General features: G+C 41.9%; 1 protein-coding gene across 2 annotated transcripts; it reads left to right on the forward strand.

Moving 5' to 3' along the window:
• The first annotated feature begins 477 nt into the window (after positions 1-477).
• On the forward strand, positions 478-25,119 carry KCNG3 (potassium voltage-gated channel modifier subfamily G member 3). 2 transcript variants are annotated; one of them, XM_034764472.1, is made up of 2 exons: positions 478-1,786; positions 19,274-25,119. In XM_034764472.1, exons 1-2 carry the CDS (start codon positions 1,128-1,130, stop codon positions 19,917-19,919), a joined length of 1,305 nt encoding a protein of 434 aa, XP_034620363.1. In that variant the 5' UTR covers positions 478-1,127; the 3' UTR covers positions 19,920-25,119. The 2 variants fall into 2 exon arrangements, with proteins under 2 accessions (XP_034620363.1, XP_034620364.1); XM_034764473.1 differs by having other exon boundaries at positions 479-1,753.
• The last annotated feature ends 381 nt before the right edge of the window (positions 25,120-25,500 follow it).

The following is a 25,500-nucleotide window of genomic DNA, read 5'->3' on the forward strand; positions in this document are numbered from 1 at the left end:
GTGATCAAACGTTTCTGCTCCAAGGATTTTTAGTCACTTTGTTGAATACAGAGAGCTCTTTGCAGGCAACTTCTCCCAAGTCTTTGTACGCAGAAAGCGGCCAGAAAACAAACGTGTTCTTGGTCCGAGTTTACAACCTCCCCCTCTCCGCAGGCTGCTGTGCAGAGTCTGACGGAGCCCAAGTCATCACCTTTGCAAAAGTCGCGGGCTCCCCCTAAATCCACCCACTTCTGTTTTCCACCCTGCTCCGCTGCCGGAGGAAGAAGGCGAAAATGGTATTAAAGCTATTAGGGCCGAGTGCAAGTTCTGCTCTTGTGAAATATTAATGCGCCCGTGAAATGGAGCTTTTAGCCAAGTGAAGTGCAACCATTTCGCAGGCAAGCGCCAGGGGGAATCCCGGGGGGCTGGAGAATAAATGACCAGTGATTCCCTGGGAGGCCTCATTCCGGGGGAGCCGAGCGGGGAGGGGCTGCGCCCGAGAGCGGGAAAGGGAAGGAGGAGGAAAGCGGCCGCTGGGTGAAGCCCCCCCGAGCGGCCGCCACCCCCTGGCGGCTGGGGACAAAGGCAGAGTCAAGGTGGGAGGCAGCTCCACTCCCTCGCTGTGCCAGGGAGGCAGGAGGAGGCGTGTCCCCTCCCCGCCGCCTCTTCCCTGGCTCCGAGGAGCCGCTCTGTCTCCAGCTCGCCTCCGAGCAGACAGCGGGCGGCAGCGGGGAGAGCGGAGGAGGCAGCGGAGCGGGGCTCTCCAACTTGGCGGGGCTTTCCCCTTCCTCCCTGGCCCCGCGGCGGCACCATGCCGCCTCCGCGGGCCGCCCGCAGCAGCACCCGGGCACAGGGAGCCCCGACGCCCGGAGCCGCGCCCAGCGGGCTCCCGGGCTCTTCCTCCGCGCCCCACTGAAGCGGCAGCGCCCAGCTCCGGGGCTTGCCTGACTCTCCCTCCGCCCCGGGGCGCGGGCAGCCGCCGGCTCCGAGGGGGCGCACGCCCTCTCGCCGCGCCCAGCCCCAGGGAGTTGAACCGCAGGAGGGGCGCGGGGACCCTCCTCTCCCCGCCCGAGGGGGGCATCAGCCGGGGGCCCCGAGCCGAGGCCAGCCGCCGCCTCTTGCGCTCCCCCCTCCGCCCCGCGCAAGCCATGAACTTTGGCCGGGGCCGCTCGGTGGTGTTGAACGTGGGGGGCACCCGCTACTCCTTCTCCCGCGAGGTGCTGAAGGACTTCCCGCTGCGGCGGGTGAGCCGGCTGCACGGCTGCCTCTCGGAGCAGGACGTGCTGGAGGTGTGCGACGACTACGACCAGGAGCGCAACGAGTTCTTCTTCGACCGCCACTCGGAGGCCTTCGGCTTCATCCTGCTGTACGTGCGGCACGGCCACCTGCGCTTCGCGCCGCACATGTGCGAGCTCTCCTTCTACAACGAGATGATCTACTGGGGGCTCGAGTGCTCGCACCTGGACTACTGCTGCCAGCGCCGCCTGGACGACCGCATGTCCGACACCTACACCTTCTACTCGGGCGACGAGCCCCCCGCCGGCGACGGCGGCGAGGACACGCGGCCCCCGGCCGAGCCCCCGCCTGCAGCCGAGGGCAGGAAGTGGCTGGAGAGGATGAGGCGGACTTTCGAGGAGCCCACCTCGTCCGTGGCCGCCCAGATCCTGGCCACGGTGTCCATCCTCTTCGTCATCGTGTCCATGGTGGTGCTGTGCGCCAGCACCCTGCCCGAGTGGCGGGCGGCGGAGAACCGCAGCGTGGAGGAGCAGAGCAGGTACACAGCAGACTCAGTGAGGGAGCCCTCCGGGTAGGACGAGTCACTTATTTTCCCACTGTCCAGTCCGGTGTGTCCAGTCCAGTGTGTCCTGCCGCTCATCCTGACAGTTAATGACTATCAATTATTGAGCACTTAGTTAGCAGTAGCAGCGGGATACTCCACCCTCAGCTCCCAGGACTGACAGCCCAACACAAGAACCAGCCCTGAAACTCCCCGGGGAGGGAAACGCCTGCCCTGGTAGGGTTTGGATCCGAACCTCCTTGTACTAGGCACTATGCTAACTCCCGAATAAAAGACCCCCTACCCATGAGCTGACACTGTAATTAACAATTCCCTCATCTGTAAATTAGACGGCTCTGAATTTCATTTATTATAGTGGAAACCTCCTAAGGAACACAGGGGAGCCTTGTAGCTATTCTTAGCCTAGAAAGAGGGGGGCAGATTCTAATCTCAGTTACACTGAAATAAAAATGGAACAACTCCATACCAGAGCAGCTGAGATCAGAGTATAGCCCATGCTCTTTATAGTTGTATTAGTCTTGAGTGGATCCTGCAACCCTTTTGCCCACCAATAATCATAACCCATAGGAGTAATCCTTTTTAAGTCTGTGGGACTCTTATGAATAAGGATTACTCAAGTGAGGAAAGAGTGTAGGATTGGTCCTCCTAAATGGAGAAAGGCAAACTAAAACCCTAAATTTTAAGAAATAGATTTATTTTGCCCATTTTTGAATGTTTAAAAAAATTAAATGCAATATATATTCCATAAATATACTTACAAGGGGCCAGTCCTCCAATATACACTGTACACAAATGCCCCGCTTCTGCAAGTTCTTAAGTATGTGAGTAACTTTACAGCCCTGCATCCTGGCAGGACCAGATTCTATACATAGACTCATAGAAGTTAGAGATGGAGAAGGTCTGTTAGAGAAATGATTCTGTCCCCTTACAAGTGTATTATATAGTGTCCCAACAGATATTTAAATTGATGCCATACATTACATTTGATCTTAGCCAAAACATATTTAAAAACATTAAGGTTGTGAAACAAAGACCTACGGAATTGGTATTGTGGCTTTAGGGCTCAATCCTGCAAGTCTTATAAATATGAGCAATCCTTATTGGGCTTGATTCTGATCTCACACCAGTGTTAAACTGCTGTAACTCCATGGATGTCAGTTATTCCTGATTTAAACCAGTGGGAGAAAGGACTGAAACCCACAGATTTTAATGGGCTCTCTCTCCTAGGTAAGAATTACTCATCTGAGGGAGGTTGACGTATACAAAAAAATATATATATTTTTTTCTGTTCCTCTTTGCTGATTTGTGTGTCAGCAGAAGTTTTCATCCTCCACAGTTCAGCCTATCCTGCTTTTCTCTATAGTGAAGTCATCTTGTCATTATGAAATCAGTCTGTTGCCATAGAATTAATTGGTATGTGATATATTCTGCACTAATAGTCAAATTCATTCCTTGGAAGTATGTTCATGGTTTCCATTGACTTAGATATATGCGTGCAGCTCCAAGTTCACTGTAACTGGGCCAAAAACTCACTGCAGGATCAAATGGGGGTGGAGATGCACTGAGCTGTTGGCTCCTAGTTAGATACAAATACCATGGGTAAAAATGAAAAGATCTATATTTAAGCTTGATATATGTGAAAGTTTCCTGCGGTTTAAAACCTTGCCTTTAAATTGTCCCAAATTATTTCAGATATCTCCAAAGAGTAGTTATGATTTTTATATAACAAACATTTACGTAGATACCTAACGGATAGAAAAATATGTGCTGACACACCTAGGCACAATTGACTTTATTCACAATAATTCTTGATGGTGTGCAGGTCAACTGTAAAGTTGTTGCACTTACCTAAATGAGTTTTTATTTACAGCTAAGCATTGCAGGCTTTATACTTAACTTCTAAACAAAACTTAGTATCCCTTCCACAAAAATGCATTATATAACATTACTCACCAGTGTAACCATCTCACATGTATAAGTATTTGCAGGAGTGGGCCCTAGATACTAATAACATACAATGTGGCCAGTACCTGGGGAAGAGAAGGGAAAAAATATTGAAGAGTGGTCTGTAAATAACTGGAAAAAAACAGTATCAGTGGTAGGTTGAGAACTATTTGTGCTGGTGCATGGAATTGCAAAGAACTGGCCTACAGGATAGGGAATCAGGATTGTGCTTCAACAATCCCTATGCTGCTCTTGCAGGAATCTTTACTATCTAGCCAATGATGTAATTTGGTTCACTTGAGATATACCTTTATTCATATATTATTGCTACACAGATGTAATAGTTTAACACTGAACACATTGCAAATGGGTGCATGTTCTTCCTCTGGTTGCCACCGTACTTATAGGACACTAGCTGAGGTGGCATAGTTCTCACGTAGAGTGGCTATCATAATTATGCACTTCAGTACTAAAAAACTCAGGCGCTGGAAGAATGTGAGTTTAAGGCAGAATTGCAGCTAGTGTAAATCGTCATAGGCACGTTGACTTCAGTAAGCTTGTGACAGTTGGCACCAGTTGAGAAGCTCACCCTCAGAGCCCAATCCTGCAAACACATCAGTATTTATTACTTATGTATTTCCAGGATCAGGCCCCAGCACAGCTGTTATCTGGGTTTACTGCCTTCCTGCTTGCTTACATTTGAATTTCCTTGCTTTCACTGGTATAGTTACAATTTAACGTTATTTACATTTAGAGCCAGATTTTCAAAAGAGCTCAGCACTTAAGTTTTCCCATGAAATCCAGTATTTTTTGAAATGTAAGTATCTGCTGTGTTTTTAGTCTCTAGTATGTTCGTTAATAAAAACTATCGTCCTTTTATCAGTGCTCTTCCTCCTCTTAAAAAGAAAAAACAAAGAACAAAAAACACAGTGGAACAAAAACTCCTATTAATTTATTTGGTATGAGGGACAAAGAAATAGCAATATTATATTTTTCTCACAGCACTGAGCTGGTGATTACATTTCAACAATAAATTGAGATGTTATTTAAATAATTCAGAAATAAGAATCTTTTCATCTTCTTAGTGTATGCACAACGTGCCTCAAGTGGCACATGACCAAGATTCATCACAGAATGTGGTCCACTGGTTGGATCATTGTCCAGGCCGGGTACTGAAGGGGAGCGCAACATCCCTCCCTCACCCCCCATTTTCATAATGCAAAAGATCAGATGGCTGCAAAAGTCCTCAAGATTGGCATGTGAAAGTTAAGGTCTATCATATGACTGGCATTTAGCACAACTTTTTTTTCCTCCAGGATTTCACAGCAAATCAATTGCCTCAGACTTTAAATTCCATCAGTAAAGTTTAAAAAAGGCTTAATTATTTTTAATATCTATTATAAATTACCTTTTCATTAGCTTTTAGGATTTCCTGAAATTCTACTGGACTTTTAGGGATGAGTCTTGCAGTCCTTTTGCAGAAAAAAGTTCCCATTTCAGTTAGCTGAGGAAGGTCCGCAGGAGTAAACCCATTGACACAGTTTTAGGACAAGCTGTGTTTTAGATTCTTTCCAGTGTATTAAGCGCACTCTTCAGATGACAAGCTTTTCTTCCTATGATCCCATCTCTGTTGGACTGGATCTTTGGGTGGCAATCCCCTGTTTTACAAGTATTAACTACAGCCCCAACTGCGTTTTGGGGCCTATATAAGCCCTTTTCCTCTGGGGACCTGTGACCAGCAAACTGATTAAACAAACTTCTAAACGAATCATTATTCATCCATCCAAAAGGTACATAGCACACAGAGCAAAGGGTAAAAACAATAGAGATCTATATATATAGTTCCCCTTACGTACACCTAATCTTTTCTTAGAAGTTTAGTAAATTCCTTTCAGCCCAGTTAGCTCCATCTCTTGTCTGGGAGAGAGCCTGTTTGCTGCAGTTTGTGTTCTTTCTCAGAGCATTTCCATTAGTATCTTCCCCTAGGCAACTACTGACAACCCACCAACAGGTAAATTAAGGTTCATATGATTATATTTATAAATTATATGCTTAATTACTTCAGTCTCTACACCAATATGTTGTTAAGTGCATCATCTTGCGCAACACTTCTAAGATCTAATTGAAAGGCCAACTGAAGTAAGTGGAAAGACTCCCATGGACTTTCACTGGGTTTGGATCAGGCCCCTAGTATTTAGGATATCTAGATTAATCAGGGAGTGGGAGGTAGTTTATCTCCTTGGATATTTCATTATATTCTGGGGGCTCTCTCTTAAAAAGAAGATGAACAAGATAGCTAACTACCAGAGAATTTACTGCTTTTTAAAAATAAATTAACACATACAATAATTGAAATTAACTTTAATGCCCACTCATTTGTGTCAGAACCTTGCTATTCCCCTCCCAATTCTTTACCTGCACATTCCTTATACATTTATAATGTTTCATTTTAAAATGTGCCCATCCTGATTTAGGCATCTATAAACTTTTTATAAAACCATCAGGTTAGAATCAATATTGTAAGAGAGAGACCCACTCTCACACATTAGTAGAATAAGCTATGATGGTTACATTTGGCCTGCATAAAGTAATTCTACAGTACAACAAAGAGATGCACTCTGTTTTCATTGGAAACCACAAAGCTTCATTACAATTTTTCCCAGGCTATTTTTCAATTTTAAAAAAATAATTTATTTCTCGTAAACAGCACCAGACTGGTCATCCTGGCAAGTGAATTGTTATCTACAGAGCAAGTAAAGTATGGACAGAAGCCGGGCAAGCTTCCCTCAAACAGCCCTACCAATGAGCCTTGACCCCCTTCTCTAGGCAATACCACTAAGAATGATAGAGTAGTTCAGTCCACAGCCTATTCAGTCCTCTGTCTTTATGGAGACTGTTAGTAAGAGTGATGTCTACTAGTGCCAACTGACACCAGTTTTGTGTACATGTTCGGATGTGAGCACCCGTTCACAAGAAAAAGGACTGAGATCAACAAACCTTTCACGTGGTCCTCTGAACAGCCATCAGATGAGTTTTGGTCATGATCATTTGGGTCAATATGTGACCCAGTAGTAAAAAGCTCTGTATTCTATCAATCCCTTGGAGTCAGGTTCCCTTAAGTTAAAGCCATATCATAGCTTCTCACTTCTGGGAGGGAGATAGAGGGCCTAGGAAACTCAGGGAAAGTCACATAATGGTCCTCTCTTAAGGAGAGGCATGGAGTATGAGAATTCCAAATCCTGCCAATCCCAGAGATTTGCAAGGAATGGGGCTTCTGGTTTGCAGAGATGCTTCCCTCCATGGGGCTATTCCTAGGAAAGAGGGAGTAGAAGTACCAGGGCCGGCTCTACCATTTTTGCCGCCCCAAGCAAAAAAAAAAAAAAAAGCCAACCGGACTGTGCCGCCCCAAGAATGGACGGAATGCCGCCCCTTAGCTTGTGCCGCCCCAGGCACGTGCTTCCTCCGCTGATGCCTGGAGCCGGCCCTGAGAAGTACATAGCAGAAGTTATTACTGAAAACATTTCGCACAGCAATGTATTTTGTGACCTTGCTCTCCTCCTACCTGGTACGTCCCACTCTTCAAGGGAGAAGAATTGTTCCAGGACTTCCACAGGCTACTGGGGAGCAGACAGCAGCAGCCCCAGTCTCCCCTTCTGATGCTTTTGGTGATTTAAAGTCCTCCTCTTTGTTCCCCTGTGTCACACAGCAGATGGGTAGTTAGGGTCCTGAAAGTTTTTGATTTGTGGACCCATCTATAAACTGATCCTGTGTATGACACTGAAATGAGAGCTGTGCAAAATCTTTTTGGGACTTCCTAAGCCTTTCCATTGCAGGTCATTTGGAGCCTGTCATAGACTCACCATCCTGGAGCAAGACTCAGCATTGCAGCCCTTCTGCCTTACCCTCCTCCTCCAGGCTTCAGTGGTCTGTGCAGTGACTTGTCCCTCCACTAAGGTCACACTAAGAGTCTGACCCCTCCTAAGGTAACAGTATCCCATCTTGAAGGAATGAAAACTCTCCATGTGTCCCAGACTCAGTTCTCCACAGTCTCTTCCCCCTCTCCCAGACTCTGTACATCTCTTCTCACTCCTTTCCTTCTAGGGCTTTCTCTCTGGAGGACCAGTGTCTCTTAAACCACTGATCCTTGGGGTATCTTCCCTGGAGTCTCTCTTCTCCCAGGCTAGCTTCAGGAGTCTCCTTTTCCCCAGCTGTCCTCTCCATTCAGAGACAGTCCCACAGCATAAGCTTTTTCCCACAGAGCAGAAACTCACACCTTCTCACATATGACTCCTCTTCCTAGTGTCCTGCAGTCCCTCCTCTATACGAATCACTTAGTCTGGTTCTCCAGCTAGGTCTAATTCTTAATTACCTGTCTCCCCTCCAAGTGCCATAAAATGGACTAATTGCACTTTCTGTCTCTCCTTAATCCTGCCTCTTCCAGTCCTGTTTGGAATGTACCCTATCACAGAGCCATTACAACCTATTGTGCCAGTAAGCTGTTGTGCATGCTCATTCTCAGAACTATTTCCCCAGGAAGAGATGCCCCCCCCCAACCTTTTCCACATACTGAAATCATGGTTGAATATGTAGAATGAAACCCCCAGTTAGTAAGTATGTATATCTTCTGCTTTCCTAAGCACAGTAAAACAAAAATAGCTTCTTTTCTAAACACCACCTATCATCGATTACCATAGGGCATTTGTTCACATTATAAAATAGATCTCTGCAAAATTTCAGTTAAAAAACTTAAGCTGTGTTTGAATCTCAGGAACCCAGAAAATACATTTGAAACCACTAGTGTTTAGTCTCCTACCCTCCCAGAACTTCAGAACACCAAACACATTTGTTTCCAACATTTAATAAAAAAGAAGAACTCCTTGACAGGCTAAGATCCAGTTTGTCATGTTTTAGCCTCAAACATCATTTTATAGCTAAATTCTAAACTGCTTTATATATAGAGGGCTGTGACTGGGTAATGGAACTACATACATCAATTTAAATATAGGGACATGAATGCCTCTGTTATAACTGACTTGTCCCATGAGACATTCATACAAAGGTACATTCAGACAGGGACAGATTGTAGCTAGCCCTGTGTGTGGGTGCACCAGAGGAGAGGGTGCCAGGATCTGACATGTCCCCTTACTTCCTCACATGGGCTGGCCATAATGGGCATTGGCAAGATCTGCTCAGGACTAGGTGCTGTAAACTTCTACAAAGTGGGTAGGGAGGGATGGTGAAGAGCTAGAGTTTCCCCGTCCCCAGCAGCAGAGGTCAGAAGACAACTGCAGAGCAAGTGCACTCTGTACTTTCTTTAGGCACAATAACTGAACCCCTGGGAGCTCAAGAATGCATTTTGCCTTTCTTCAGGACAGCACCCATTGTTACCACTCCTAGTGTGGGGCTGTGATCATGTATGACACAGTCTAGCCCGTTCAGATATACTATCACTGACAAAATGCAGAATTGAAAGATGTTGATAGGAAAGCTTTGAGAACACAGTAAGTCGAGAATTCCCAACGACTTTACAGATTCTGGCCCTGATTCTACAATACTTGCTCAGGCAATACTCCCATTAACTCGGAAGACATTATGTGTGGAAGTCACTGGGAGTTTGCCTGAGCAAAGACTTGACCATTGGAACCAATGCTCTGACATTTTTCTAGTTTAATGCTGCTTTTATGTGGAAATAAGATTTTAGGAACAATTTAGGCACAAATGGATGTTGACGGACTTTAATCACATATTGTCTTGTCATCTGTTTTCTTCATGTGTCCTGTTGACTGTGTATGTTTTATTCGGAAGTTTAATAGATGATAAAGCCACTCCAGTGAATTATTTTTTTGAGATTTCAGCTAATTTCTTGGAGAATGTTATAAAAAAAAGAGAATTACCAGTTTAAAAAAAAAGAAGAATGCACAACTGAAGGATGCTTTGTGACAATTCAGAATATGATTACTTTACTAGTCTTGTTAGTGACTTTAAAAAAGGCATTTCCAAAGCAGTCTAAGCCAGTCTATATGTAAAATAGGTTATTCTGCTAGGGAATTATCAGTCAGAACAGAAAATTAAATGAAGTGACTGGTTTAGAAAAAGAGCTACGGAGGACTGATTTTCATTTCACAGACAAAGAACCACATTAAAAATAATGCTGAGGGTCTTATTTGAAAACTGATAAATACCTAGAGATTTAGCGTTTTTGATGAGAACTAAATTTTCATTGTGTTTAGGTACAAGCAGGGGTCGTTGACACAATAGAAGATTTTACATACCATCTGTGCTGGAATATCTAGCCACTGAATAAAAATTAGGGTTCAGCATTTTCTCTGAATTTCTCAGATTTTGTGAATTTTTGAGGGAGCATTATGTTTGTTTAAAAAATATTTTCTCAATTTTTAATGGTAGGTTGTTTTAAAACTGAAATGAAGAAGGGGAAAAGCCTGCTAAAAATCTTGATTGGAAACATACGGAGTAGATGCTGGTTTGCCTAATGATATCAACATAAAGTCTGTGTTGTAAATATGTATTCAAACTTTTAAAACTTACATGTGATTTAAACAATGGACTATAACATATAGTCTATCAGGTGAACATATAGTGAGACAGTTTTAAAATGTATATGCTTTATTTATCCTCTTCCACCCTGTCTCCCCCTCCATTAAAAAAGAAGCAGGGTATTTGGCATAAGAAAATATCCCAGAGTATTTTAAGAAAAGTGAATACAGAACATGCTGTGTCCTTATTCTTCCAAGTGAATGCATCTTAGTTGGTTTTAATCTCATATTAAATGTCAAAGATAATTAGGCCGTATTTAAGGCTAGTTGCTAAATCTCAGTTTTCTTAACTGATGCTATTTATCTATTAATGATACAAATAACAAGTAACAAACAATGAATCATTTAAGGCAGAGTTACTCAATCTGAGGCTGCAGAGCTAATATGTAGCTCTGCTGAGTCCTCATACAGGCGGTAGGTCTGATCATCGCATTCTTCCTGGTTTCAGGAGCACCAACTACCTGTCCCCAGTGACACATGTGGGATAGGATGGGACAGGATGGAACAAAGCTATTGGAATTAATCTATGAAGGAGAGGAGAGAATGGTCATAGAGAAGAACCCCGTCCTTCCTATCAATAACCAGGAAATGGGGGAAGGGAAGAGGGACAAAGAGAAGAACGGAGTCTTCTTCTCAATAGCCAGGAAATGTGTGGATGTATGGGGGCGGGAGGCGGGAAGGGGCAGGTAAGATGGAATGATTGAAGCAGGGCTTTGGAGCTGTGCTCCGGCTCCGCTCCACCTCCAGGCAAAAACCTGCAGCTCCACTGCTCTGGAGCTGCTCCGTGTCCCAGCTCCGGGCTCCGCTCCAAAGCCCTGGATTGAAGCTATCATATTGATTGGAGGGAGTGTCAAAGCTAGAAAACATGATATCCTGATTTTACTTCACCATGCTTATAATATAAGATTAGATGAAACAACCAGCACAGTATGGAGCAATAGCTCTGCAGTTCAATTCTGTAATAAAAAAATCTGTTTTTCAAGATGGAGTACCACTGATTCCCTATGCAGCTAAAAAGCTGTTTCTGTCGCTTGTGCTCCAAGTGAGTTCCACAAGCCTGCCGGCTTTCACAATCTTGGAGTTTCTCATTGTATTCAGAGAAGTAGCACTCCTAGCTTCTGGATATGTAATATCTACTTCATAGGGCTGTCAATTAATCACAATTAACTCACACAATTAACTAAAAAAAAAATCACGATTAAAAAAATTGATCACGATTGATCGCAGTTTTAATCGCGCTGTTAAACAATAGAATACCAATTGAAATGTATTACATATTTTTGGATGCTTTTCTAATTTTTCAAATATACTGATTTCAATTATAACACAGAATACACACTGTACAGTGCTCACTTTTTATTATTTTTATTACAAATATTTGCACTGTAAAAATGATAAACAAAAGATATTGTATTTTTTCATACAAGTACTATAGTGCAATCTCTTTATCGTGAAAGTGCAATTTACACATGTAGATTTTTTTTGTTACATAGCTGCACTCAAAAACAAAACAATGTAAAACTTTAGAGGCTACAAGTCCGCTCAGTCCTACTTCTTGTTCAGCCAATCGCTAAGACAAACAAGTTTATTTACATTTATGGGAGATAATGCTGCTTGCTTCTTATTTACAATGTCACCTGAAAGTGAGAACAGGCATTCATATGGCACTTTTGTAGCCAGCACTGTAAGATATTTACATGCCAGATATGCCAAACATTTGTATGCCCCTTCATGCTTTGGCCACCATTCCGTAGGACATGCTTCCACGCTGATGATGCTTGTTAAAAAAAATGTGTTAATTAAATTTGTGACTGAACTCCTTGGGAGAGAATTGTGAGTCTCCTGATCTGTGTTTTACCTGCATTCTGCCATATATTTCATGTTATAGCAGTCTCGGATTATTACCCAGCATGTTGTTCGTTTTAAGAACACTTTCACTGCAGATATGACAAAATGCAAAGAAGATACCAATATGAGATTTCTAAAGAGAGCTATAGCACTCGACTCAAGGTTTAAGAATCTGAAGTGCCTTCCAAAATCTGAGAGGGATGAGGTGTGAAGCATGCTTTCAGAAGTCTTAAAAGAGCAACACTACGATGCAGAAACAACAGAATCCAAACCACCAAAAAAGAAAATCAGCCTTCTGCTGGTGGCATCTGACTCAGATGATGAAAATGAACATGAGTCAGTCTGCACTGCTTTGGATCGTTATTGAGCAGAAGCTGTCATCAGCATGGCCACATGTCCTCTGGAATGGTGGTTGAAGCATGAAGGGACATATTAATCTTTAGCACATCTGGCACATAAATATCTTGCAACGCCGGCTACAGCAATGCTATGCGAACACCTGTTCTCACTTTCAGGTGACATTGTAAACAAGAAGCGGGCAACATTGTCTCCTGCACATGTAAACAAACGTTATTGTCTGAGCGATTGGCTGAACAAGAAGTGGGACTAAGTGAACTTGTATGACATTGTTTTATTTTTGAATGCAGTTATTTTTTTGTGCATAATTCTACATTTGTAAGTTCAACTTTCATGATAAAGAGATTGCACTTCAATACTTGTATTAAGTGTATTAATAATACTATTTCTTTTATTTTTATAGTGCAAATATTTATAATAAAATTATTATAAAATGAGCACTGTACACTTTGTATTCTGTGTTGTAATTGAAATCAATAGATTTGAAAATGTGGAAAACATCCAAAAATATTTAAATAAATGGAATTCTATTATTATTTAACAGTGCGATTAATTGTGATTAATTATTTTAATCACATGATTAATCACAATTAATGTTTTTAATCGCTCGACAGCCCTACTACTTCACCATTCCTTGGCCAACTATAATTGACCTTATCCTAGGACTTCACCAAACAGGATCATCATGCAGAGCAAATGGGATCATATAAATTTACATTGAAAGGCTCAATGGAGCCTAAGTTGCATCCTGTAATGACCTATGGCAGCCATGGGGTCAACCCAACTGGCTGACACAATGGCAGTGAAGTTGAAGAATAAGAATTAAGATGCTGCCTTTAGGTAAAGTCAAAAGCCAGTCTATCTCCCTGTCATAAATATACAGGGAAGGGTAACAACCTTTATGTATGCAGTAATATCAAATCCCTCCTGGCCAGAGGTACAGAATCACTTACCTGTAAGGGGTTAATCAGTTCAATTAACCTAGTTGGCACCTGACCAGAAGGACCAATGGGGAAAGAGAATACTTTCGAACCTGGGGGCGGGGGGGGGGAAGGTTTTGATGGTGCTCTTTGTTTTATTCTCTCTTGGGCAAAGAGAGAGATCAAGCAGGTAACCCTGCTCCTACTGAAATGATACATCTAAAACTACAGAAATTGTAAATAATAGCAAGGAAATGCGTTAGATTATCTTTTGTTTTAGCTTGTGAATTTTCCCTATGCTAAGAGGGAGGTTTATTCCTGTTTTTGTAACTTTGAAGTTGAGTCCAGAGGGGAATCCTCTGTGTTTTAAATCTTTTTATTACCCTGTAAAATTACCTTCCATCCCGATTTTACAGAGGTGCTTCTTTTACTTTTTTTCTTTATAATAAAGTTCTTCTTTTAAGAACCTGATTGATTTTAGTGTCTTAAACATAAAGGGTCTGGTCTGTACTTTTATTAAAGGCAATTGGTTGGTATATTATTGTCAAGCCTCCCCAGGAAAGGGGGTGAAAGGGCTTGGGGGGATATTTGGGGGGGGGGATAGGACCCCAAGTGGCCCCTCCCTGAATGTTTGTTTAAATCACTTGGTGGTGGCAGCAATACCATTCAAGGACAAGGAAATTAATTTGTGCTTTGGGGAAGTTTTAACCTAAGCTGGTGGAATATAAATCTAGTGGGTCTTTCATGCAGGTCCCCACATCTGTATCCCAGAGTTCAGAGTGGGGAGAGAACCTGACACTCCCCATCTAAGTGCGACACACAGGGCAGTCACTCACGTCCTAGTAGTGTAACATTTAGAGAGCTAGGAGGTAAATTCTGTAGCGGACATGTTCCCAATAGGTGCTGTCAGAACAAGAATGGGAAGTTATGGAAAATGGGAGGCAGTTCTTTTCCACATTGTAGTCATTAAAGAACCCTTGGTACATTCTGCAGGGGTGCCATTTCAGGCCAAATTCCTGTTCAGGCAGTTACACTGTGGAAAAGACCTCATCTCATTCATCCTCTTTTTTATTCCTAGACTGGAAGAGAAAGATATGTTTCCTGCTTTTTCAACTCCCAATTGATTTCCCATGAATTAGTCCAAATGAAAAATATATTCCTTCTGTTCCTGCAGATGAGACTACTGCTGTCAATAGCTGGTTTAGCACTTCAGCAAACTCTGGTTCCAGGTGCTTAGCTAGTGACTTCCACCAGTTCAGTGGTGTGACTCTTTGCATTAAGAAATGAGCCAATCAGAGCTCAGATAGGGAGAAGCTATAAAATAGGAGTATGTGACCATCTAGGCTGGTTTAGTGGATGATCTTGATGAGATACATGAGGGTGTCTCCTGGATTAAGAAGCTATATGCCAAATCCTGTGATGACTGCCAGTCTCTTGCGCCAGTCTCTTGCGCACAGTCCCTGGGTCTCCCACACACTCAGGCCCTTAATTATTTATAAAGCTTGACCTGAAAAGTTAGATTCCTTTCCCCTGATTCTTTCTTTATATAGAAAAGCAGCCTGTAATGTAAAGGTTTCGATAGAGGCTCATGGACTCAGCATATTTATTTTTTATTTAAATTTTTGAGAGATTATAGTGAGTTTAGGCCTCCCATAGTTTGTATTAAAATCAGATTTCATTTTAAATACGTTTATTTTTAAAAAGAAAAACTTACTATAATTTAAATAACAAAAATCTGATTTAAATTAGAAAAAAATCTTTTTTTTCCCCCAAAATCATCAATTTTTATCCACCCTGCCCGAAAGCTACATGGGGTCACTGGATCAATACCAACTCACAGGGAAGATTCCACCAAGACTAGAACCTACCGTTCCCTAGATGTTCCACATCCAAGTATTGACCCAGCGAGACTCTGCCTAGCTTCTATACAAGAAAGAATCAACATAACATGCGCATGGCCTCAGGAGGAGCTATCAAGTGGAACTTTTTTGGATGTACCAAAAAAAAAAAATGCTCTTTCACGTAAATGTTGACTGCCAAGGGTCAGAGCCACAACATAAATCCTGGAAAATAAATCCTAGAAAATAGATTGGAATGGAATGAAGTCCCCTTAAATGTAGAATATTTTTGGGACACTTAATAATGTACATAAATTCTATATCCACAGCTAGGAATTTATTATTATTATTATTTATTAAGATGCCAGCCAGCTTACAACCTGTAAGCAAGTGCAGACTCTGTCAGAGTCTGCATTAGGATGATTTGTATTTGTTTGCATGTGCTATTCAGGGAGAGAGGAAATGGTCACAGAAAATTCCAGAAACACAGTTTTTCATTTTAGTGTGGAGCATGGGAGAGATATAAAATGATATAATATTTTTGAAGGAGTCCGTGTTCCTTTGCCAGCTCTCTTCTAGCAAAATAATAGATTATTTTTTCCATGGTATTAGATCATGAGCGACAAATACTACTTTTTAAATCAGGAAAGGAAAATACATAATCTATTAACTAAGTTCAATAATATCTTTATGGCTGCATATAATCTGTGCATTTCTGTGTGTTTTGTTTTGAGAGAACACTGAGGTCTGAACTGAACTGCCAGATGCTATAAACCTAGGTTTTTAAAAGTGGAGATTTTGTAGATATATCTAAAAGGTATCCTTATAACTTATGTTTAAGGCAATCAGTCACTATTAAATAAACACTAACATTACCAGAAGCTTCAGATCATTTAGACAACAAGTCCTTTTACTTTACTGGACTATAATTCTTAAGAGAAAACATTTTGATTTATGTGGGTCTACACATTAAACAGGGCCGTCCCTAGCCATTTAGGTGCCCTAAGCAGCCCCCCCATGGGGGAGCTGTGTGGGGCCCCAGACCTCCCCCCCGCCCCAGGGTCTGAGAGGCAGGAACTGTGGGTGGGGGAACTTTTGGGGGCCCAGAGTGGCCAGGGGGATTAGTGGCGGGCTCGGAGCAGCCTGCTTTGCTTCCCTTGCTCTGGCCCCAGCCATGTCGCTCGGGAGGAGGAGGCTTGGGGGAAGGGATCCTTCCCTGCACTCACCGGCAGTGGCAGAAGTGGAGCAGCCCGGCCCCAGCCCACTCCACTCTGCCAGCTCCCAGCTGCAGTGCTCCGCTTCCCACCACTGGTGAGTGCCGGGGGGGACAGGACCTTTCCCCAACCCCCTCTTCCCCCACAGCGACATGGCTGTGGCCGAGGCAAGGGAAGAGAAGGGATGCGGAGCGGACTTGGGCCAAGTTGCTCTGCTTCCCACGGTAGGTGAGTGTGGGGGGCGTCCTTTCCCCAACCTCACCAGCAGCGGAAAGCAGAGTGCCGCAGCTGGGAGCTGGCGGAGTAGAGCGGGCTGGCGCTGGGTTGCTCTGCTTCCCGCCACTGCCGGTGAGTGCAGGGTCACGGGGGGAAGAGGTAGAATGGGGGTGGGCCGGGGGCGGAGCGGGGGGAAGGGTAAGAGGCAGGGCGGAGGGAGTTGTCCAAGACCCCACACTCCCCTAGGGATGGTCCTGCGCCTTGCAGTGGGTGCAGCCCACAGGGGGGGCGGCCGAGGGATGGGGCTGGTGCTGCCGCGTATGCAGCACACAGCTGCCTAGGGTACCATGAAATTTGGGGCAATTTGGTGCCTCAAATTTCATGGTGCCCTATGCAGCTGCATATGCCTAAGGACGACCCTGACATTCAACTTTTCTAAGATAAATTAAGTCAATGTATTCGTATAGACCTTATCTGAGAGAAAGGCCCCTAACTCATAGATGCTTCATGGGCCTCCCTGGCTATCTATGCAGATTCAGTGGCTGCCTCTGACTGAATGGGTACTTACCTCTTGTTAATGGTAGCATTTAGTTTATAAGGCAGAAATTATTCCCTTGCTATTTCCTGAGCATTACTACCCCCTCCATTTTTGAGGCTGGGGTGTCTCTCTTTTGTTGGGAAGAAGGACCTGCATTGAAAACCAATCCACAGTGGCTAATGGAACGGATGAGTTTCAGAAGGCTCTGAAGAAGAATATTATCTTTCTAACAGACCACTGTCTTAGACTTTGTCTACACTACTCAGCTTTTAATGACATGGCTGTGTGGCCACAGCCGTGCTGCTAAAAGTCATGCAATGTTGCCGCTGTTTGTCGGCTCTCCTGCCGACAAAAAATGTCCACACCCGAGGAGCGGGGTTAGCTCTGTTGGCAGGAGAGCGCTCCTGCCAACAATGCGCTGTTCATACTGTCACTTGTCGTGGCAAAACTTTTGTCTTTTGGGGGGCGAAGGGGGCGGTTTAACACCTGTGAAAGACAAAAATTTTGTTGTTCAATTGCCAGTGTAGACATAATCCAAGTGGTTAAGAGAAACATCAGCATGTGGGCTAGATTCCATGCTATGCCTCTCAACAGAACTGGTTCTCTAGCAAAACAGGCAAAATCTTCTGTGGTTGCATTTCAGCCTATAATGCTTGCTAGGGCTCTGAAATTTTTTGGGCACATACAGACTGTTATCTTTGAGTTACAGTTTGTTCTTCCTGTCTGGTTAAAGCCAATGCAGAGGTGTTGGCACAATTGTTAGAGCTGATTTCCAGTGCTTCCATGAAGCACTATCTTTTCTTAAAGTAATAGTTGCTTAATAAGCCATCGCTTGGCATGGACAATCTCTCCAAATATTGCTCCATTCTGGATCTCCAGTGGTGGTGAAACAACTCCAGTAAATCTAGAATTTTCAAGTCTTTTTGACTCCCATCAGTTGGGTTTTAGACCTCTTATGGTACTGAGACTGCACTGGTCTTATTGGGTTTTGAGTTTCTGAAGGCAATAGATGAAAGTGCTTGCGAGATGGGGAAGCCATGAGAGAAAATAGCAGATATTATATTAGCCCTCTTAATTAACAAGATATGCTCATGATTAATTTAATAAGAGGGCATGTTTCCACCTGCAGGATATCATACTGGATCCCCAACAGCTACTGGCTACCCAGAAACAGCAGTTGCTATTTGTGCCTTCTGCTGGCCCCAATTCAGTAAAGCATTTAAGCATGTTCTTAAGTCTCGCTGACTTCATTGGGACTTAAACATATGCTTAAAGTTAAGCCCATGCGTAAGCACCCTTTCTGGACAGGGATACTTCCCTGCATCTGGGCCATTTGTACTTGATAAGAAGGTTGTGCCCTTTTCTTTCAGATGTGGTCCTCACCATTGACTCGGTTACTGTGAAATTAGATTATTGCAATGCACTGTACATTTTTAAACCCTTTAGAAATTTCAGCTAGTGCAGATTGAGGTGACCCCACTTGTAAAACAGGAGGTTGAGAGCAAACTTGCATGAGCTATTTTCCCTAAAAGTAGAAATTTCAACTTCTCAGTGCTCACTGTGAGGTTTAATTTTTGTGGCCCAGGCCAGCAGACATGTCTTTCTCCTTAATAGGTTGTTCTGCTAATGAGCTGCCACTCCATAGCTTTTGGTAGGTTTGATAGCTTGCGAAGTATGGCGATCTTAAGCTGGATAGGGACCTAGAGTTTTAGTTTTAGATATGAATAGCTGTCTACATTATTTTAGACGTTATCCTGTAGTGTTCCTGACTTTGCAGAAATATCCTCACATATTGGTAATGCTAACAATTTGTAATTCCAACAAAGCATTCACTAAATGAATTGCAGATATAATCAAATCCTTATTAGTAATCAGTTCTGAGTTGTACTCACTGTAGCTTGGTATTATATTTACACAAAAAAGCTCAGAATAAGATAGTGTGGCTCACCATTTGGCACACCCTCCACTAAGGCTCTGAATTAATATCAATTTAGTAATGTCCACAGACAAACCTTAATTAAAATGCTCATATAGAATTAAAATGCTCCACTTTGTTTCTTTTGACAGGATCATTGAAGCTATCTGCATAGGCTGGTTCACTGCAGAGTGCATTGTGAGGTTCATCATCTCCAAAAACAAGTGTGAGTTTGTCAAGAGGCCCCTGAACATCATTGATTTGCTGGCAATCACTCCTTACTACATCTCTGTGCTAATGACAGTTTTCACAGGGGAAAATTCTCAGCTCCAAAGGGCTGGAGTCACTCTGAGGGTTCTTAGAATGATGAGGATTTTTTGGGTGATTAAACTTGCCCGTCACTTCATTGGTCTTCAAACACTTGGTCTGACTCTGAAGCGTTGTTACAGAGAGATGGTGATGCTTCTTGTCTTTATTTGTGTTGCTATGGCAATTTTTAGTGCACTTTCACAACTCCTTGAAAATGGGCTGGACTTGGGAACAAAGAATAAGGATTTTTCCAGCATCCCTGCTGCCTGTTGGTGGGTAATAATCTCGATGACCACGGTTGGTTATGGTGACATGTGCCCCATCACTGTACCTGGAAGGATTCTTGGTGGAATTTGTGTGGTTAGTGGGATTGTTTTATTAGCATTGCCTATTACTTTCATCTATCATAGCTTTGTGCAATGTTATCATGAGGTCAAGTTCCGATCTGCTAGGTACAGCAGAAGCCTCTCTGCTGAATTCTTAAATTAATGAGTGCTCCTGCTTTTTGTAATAGTACTTGCTAAGCTTTGGTGGAAGAGGTGATGGTTGCTCCCTGTGTACACCCATCTTGCTGGATGATCTAAGGAACAGCATTGTCATCAGCCCTGAAGGATGTCAGTCACCATTCTCACCTGAAGGATGACTACCTGCTTTGGACCCCATGGTAGGGAGTGTGGGTGGGCATGTTGAGATCTGAGAGGAAAAAAATGGTAGCTTCTAAAACAACAATGGGACTGGAAAGTTCTCAAGACATCATGGGGACTGGACTTCTCTCTACCTATCCAGACAACTACACACACAAATCATGGGCTTGGTACCAAGAGAGATGAAGACCTGCAACTCAGTGGGAGTTGCAGGTACTCACCACTCCTCATACTGATATCCCAGAGCCTTCCAAGGAAAATATAACAGATGTCATTCAAATATTTAAAATCTAAAGGTCCCTTGGAGGCGTAGAGACCTTGTTGACATGAAGCCTGCTCCAGAAGAGTTGAGGGCATTGGAGCAGAATTGCTGCTACTTTTAATTCCTCCAAGTCATGCAGCAGGTGGAATAATCTGATCTTACAACTGAAGGAAGAGGAAAAAAAATATAAATACACAAGGCAGAGAGAATCTCACAGCCCAATTCTGATCTCAGTGAAAGCGACAGTGAGGTCAATGGAGTTAGTCCAGATTTTTATTGGAGGAACCAAGAGGAGTGTTTGTCTCTCTCTATGTTGTGGCATATGCTTAACCACAACTGTCATTTCTCTGGGCGTAAGATCTATAGTAGCAACTAATGTCATACTTTATAAAGATCAGAGTAAAATTCAGTTGTCGATAATACGATCAATATATCAACTGCTAGCTCAGTGGGAGGCAGATATCCAAATTTGACTCAGGTGCTCAGCTAAACTCCATCAACATGAAGACATTTACCTATAAGCCTTGATTTCCCACCACCCCATTTTATTAACCATAATCACCTCATAGTGAAATTGTATTCCAAGGAACATGATATGAGTCTGTCACTTGAGAGGTTCAAAAACTTTCTAGACAAAGCACTAGAAAACAGGAGAACAATCCTGCAATGTCGGGGCTGGGACAGATGTCCAGGTGGGTCTTTTTCCATCTCCAAAATTCTATGATGATTCTTATTGAAGGATCTATTATGAATTGATATAGTTAATTTAAATTTTAACAACTGTACAACAGCCCAGATGATACTGAAAAGTAGCATTTTAGCTGGATGGAACCTGTGCTTGGCACAAAGTAATATATTCTCCCCTGCAAATATGGAATTAAGATGAATGAAGTTAAGTTCTCATGTTTCATACACTACATTTCTTGTGTAGTACTGCTTAGTAGCACTATTAAATATGACTTTGAAAAGCTGCCATGTGCTGTTAAACATTCAAACAAATTTAGACACAGCTAAACCAGTACTGTTTGCCACCCACCATTAACAGGAAACATTTTTATTAACCAGAATCACCAGTTTATTTGAATTTGGTGTGCTTGCCTGAAAGTCATTGTAAAATGTTTACTGTGTTTGTATTGTAGAAGCACCTTTGGATGTTTTGTGTACATTTGTCTGCTTTAGAAATAGAGTGACTGGGACCTAGCAACAGAAGTCTTTGGTACTGATCACTCAGACTAAAAATATTAGGTGGGGTATATAGCTAGTACTTGAAGGCCATATGCTGAAAAAGAAATATGCTGCCATTTTTGCTGCTCAAGACCTAAGAAAAGTTATGGATCATGTTAAATGGCATGCTGTTGGTTTTAGGGGAAAGGGATATGTACTGATAAAGCCAGTCAAGGAGAGAAAGGAAATTGTTTCACTACCAGAAGTTGTAAAGTAACCTGAAAGAAAAGTTGCTCGATTGCAATAGCCATGAGTTTGCATTTCCCAAAACTAGTTTGCTTAGTTCCTTTTCCTTTTTTCTGCAATAGTTTCTTGAGGATATATTATTGTGTAGTGCCACATCCACACCTTTGAAATCTCTGTATCTTGCAGAGAGGTGAATATTCCTAGGGAAGGGGGAGAAATCACTTTTGGGGAGAGATTCTCAGCTGGTTTAAGCTGGCCAGCTTCCAGTAACTTCAGAGGATCTATACCAGTTGACACCAGCTGAGATTCTGGGCCTTAGCATATATAATAGAGCTGATTAGAGAAAAAATTCCCCACAAGAATTAAAGTTAGTTTTTTATAAAAGAAACTGAAATTTGAGTTTCATTTTCCAGCCATTGAAGACTGAAACATTTCAGCCAAAGTTAATGTTTTGATAAAAAATTAACATTTTTTTTTGAAAAAAAAATTCTCTACAAAAAAATTGGCTTTGACAAAATGAAAATTTTCCAGCCGTGTAATACTGAATTTCTATTATTTTCTTCTTCTACTAGTGTTGAAAAAGCTAGCACTACACATTTAGAAACTCTTGGGTGAAATTGGTTTCCATGTAACTTTTTCAAGTCTACTGTGCCTTCAATCCACAGATTATATTTAAACAGATTAATGCCCTCTATTTGGGATGCAAAATACCATATACAATTTGAGCCAAGTGGGTACATCTCATAGTTTTAAACATATACAAATATGAAATATACTTACAGTAAGTTGTAGCACTTAATTCCAGAAAAAAATTAACTTGTATTTTTATCACTACAGTATATATAAGGTCAGTTTTTTAGCTTCATGTGCAAAAAAGCGAAGTCAGTTTTAAATTAATGCACACAATGACTTTCAAGTACTGATTTGTATTGTACAGGCAATTGAATACTAGACATTCCAAAGACAAACTAGTGTCTAGAATATGTTTGACATAAGAGTACAGAAAATGTGCTATTTTAAAAAGGGTTTCCAAATGTAGATTCATATAGAATACAAAGAATATAATCACCTACTTAAGATACTTATGTAAAGGAATGTATGTTTATGAAAAGTGGAGATCATCTTAAATACAAACATTTAGATTGCTCTAGATCAATTTTTTATTGCAGAACGTGAACAAAAATGCCTCATGTATTTTAAATTTGCATTACAGTAGAATAATTTTGAATAGCTAAGTGGATATGAAGTAAGAGTCTAGTCCATAAAAACTTGCCCTAAATATAAGCTAGCTACGGAGAGATATTTACTCTTTTCTTTATTTTAGTGTAGCATGGTTATTAATGTATTGACAAGAGGTTTCCTTTACTCTTTTTAGAAACCAAGTTGAAGTAGCCTTATATCAGAGGTAGCCTTAAAACAGAGAGCCTTATAGTGAAGGGATAGGGTATTCTGATTTATAGTGATGCTTATTGTCTTATTTTCTATAGATTGATTTTCCTAGTGAAACTTTCTATAAATAAATATTCTATAAATATTGAATTATACATGCGTATAAAGATAAGCATTTCTTTAAACTGGTTAAGTTACTCCATTAAAATGCACCTGAGCTTTCTTTTCAGTTTTATACAAGCATTATGGTGTAGTGTTCTCTCCACCTAATACAGCATTTCAAAAACTAAGAGAGGATAGTTGGCTAACTCTCAACCACTTCCCCAACCTTCACACCAGAATAAAATTGTGTTCCTATTGTGTTCCCACTGAAATCAGTAGGAGTGGAGGGTGCCTAGCAAATTGGGCCCAGAGTCTATTTTTCTCTTACTGTACTGCACAAAGAGACCCCACCCCAAAATCTCCAGTTATGGAATATTAGTTACTATCTCTTTGGATATCGGGTTGCTTCAGCTGGGATACTTGATGCCTCTAAAGACACACACAAGAGGAGGAATGTAATCTTTGGCCATTTATCCTAAAAATCAGATGGTGCCCTCTCCCAGGTGAGACCAGACCCCACAATGGTTGACTGTTTTCAACAACTTTGTCTAGATGGGTGCAGGTTGTCTAGGGCTTGATTATTAATTTTGAAGTTAAAAAATATCCTTGTGTCAGAGGGGCATGTTTTGAGCCTCATGAACATTGTAGAGAGCCTAGTGAATATGAAAATCCTCTTATGAGATTCATGGCCTGACTAACATTTATGTAAGGGAGGAGTGGTGAATGGGAATTTTCATTGTGTAAACAATCTGTGGCGGTATCACAGACTTCAGCTGAATCCTGCCGTTTCAGGGATAGAGCTGATGGCTTTGTGGCTCCAAAACCAGAAGCCTCTTCCACTTCAGTTATCTTAATCACAAACACCTTAACAGATCTGAACTTCAGCCCAGGAGAAGGCATAAAGCCCTGAACATTCACACTATACCAATAATTTCTTCCCACATAAGAGGTCCATGGTAAGCTTATCAATCAAGCTCTGGCCATTTGAAATTTGTATTGTCTGTATACAAAGGCCCAGATGCTGCAGTTTCATCCATCTAGGCACAGGGGTCCGTTCTAAAGGAGGCAGCTGTAGGATCATAGCCCAAGGCTGCGCATAATGAAATAGATTGATCATGTTGGTTTAGAGAGAGAGAGATTGTTTTCATGACTTGAAAGGGAATCTGGCTCAAAGAAACAAAAGATACGTTGTTTTTAAATTAATTTTCACATTTAGAAATGGATGATGTTTGTCTACATTTTACTGGTTCTGTTCTCTTCCTGCTGCTTAAAAATAGCTCCTCTTTACGTTAATGGGAGTAAAGAGAGTAATGAGAGCCCTATTGAAGCTATGGCAGTTTACACCAGCTGAGGATCTGCCCCAGCAGGCATGGAGGAGACAATAAATTGCTGTTCATATAATTAAGCCTTGAAAACTACCTAATATAATGTATGGTTTATGAAATAAAATTTGGAATAAAGAATCTCCTTTGTGGATGGCATCACGGGTTAAACTTCAAGAAGAATATATTGTGCAATTGATATGTATGTTCAGTAAAATTGTTCATCTGCTCTGAATCTAAATTTTAAGGGCCAGAGATTAAATATAAACTTTGATCAAATGATTAAAGTGACAATGTTGATTGCAGCTTTTTAGAATCCTTTGTTCTTTGCAAATTCAGTAATTAATAATTTTTATAGAACATTGATTTTATATTGTTTGCATATGTGTAAAAAAATTCTGTATAACATTTGACGAGTTAATAAATTTTTGCTTCCTTAACCACCTGTATACAGTATTACGTGCATGTGATCTCCAAATAAATCTACTGGATTCACTAGCGTATTTCACTGTGCGAGGCTTAAGATAGAACACTAAAATAAAATTGTCAGACTTTTTAAATAGAAGTCTTACATTATTCTCTTTTATTTTAAGGTATGGCATTGTTTTGAAAAGTGACTTTGCAAAATTGATACATTTCTTATGCAACAGTTCTATTCCCTGTGGGTATTCATATCTGTTTGGTGTACTGACCCAAAAAAATAAAAGTGTTTCTTAGGCCATGTCTATTCCACCACTTTTGTTGGGATAACTTATGTTGCTCCGGGGTGTGAAAAAACACCCCCCTGAGTGACATAAGTTATACCGACAGAAGCGTCGGTGTGTACAGTGCCAAATCGGCAGGAGAAGCTACCGCTGCTCTGATTTTATTAGGTCGACAGGAGAACTCTCTCCCATCGGCTTAGAGCAGCTACACAAGCGATCTTACAGTGGCGCAGATGC

This window comes from Trachemys scripta, chromosome 3 (assembly GCF_013100865.1).
Source record: "Trachemys scripta elegans isolate TJP31775 chromosome 3, CAS_Tse_1.0, whole genome shotgun sequence".
Taxonomy (NCBI): domain Eukaryota; kingdom Metazoa; phylum Chordata; order Testudines; family Emydidae; genus Trachemys; species Trachemys scripta.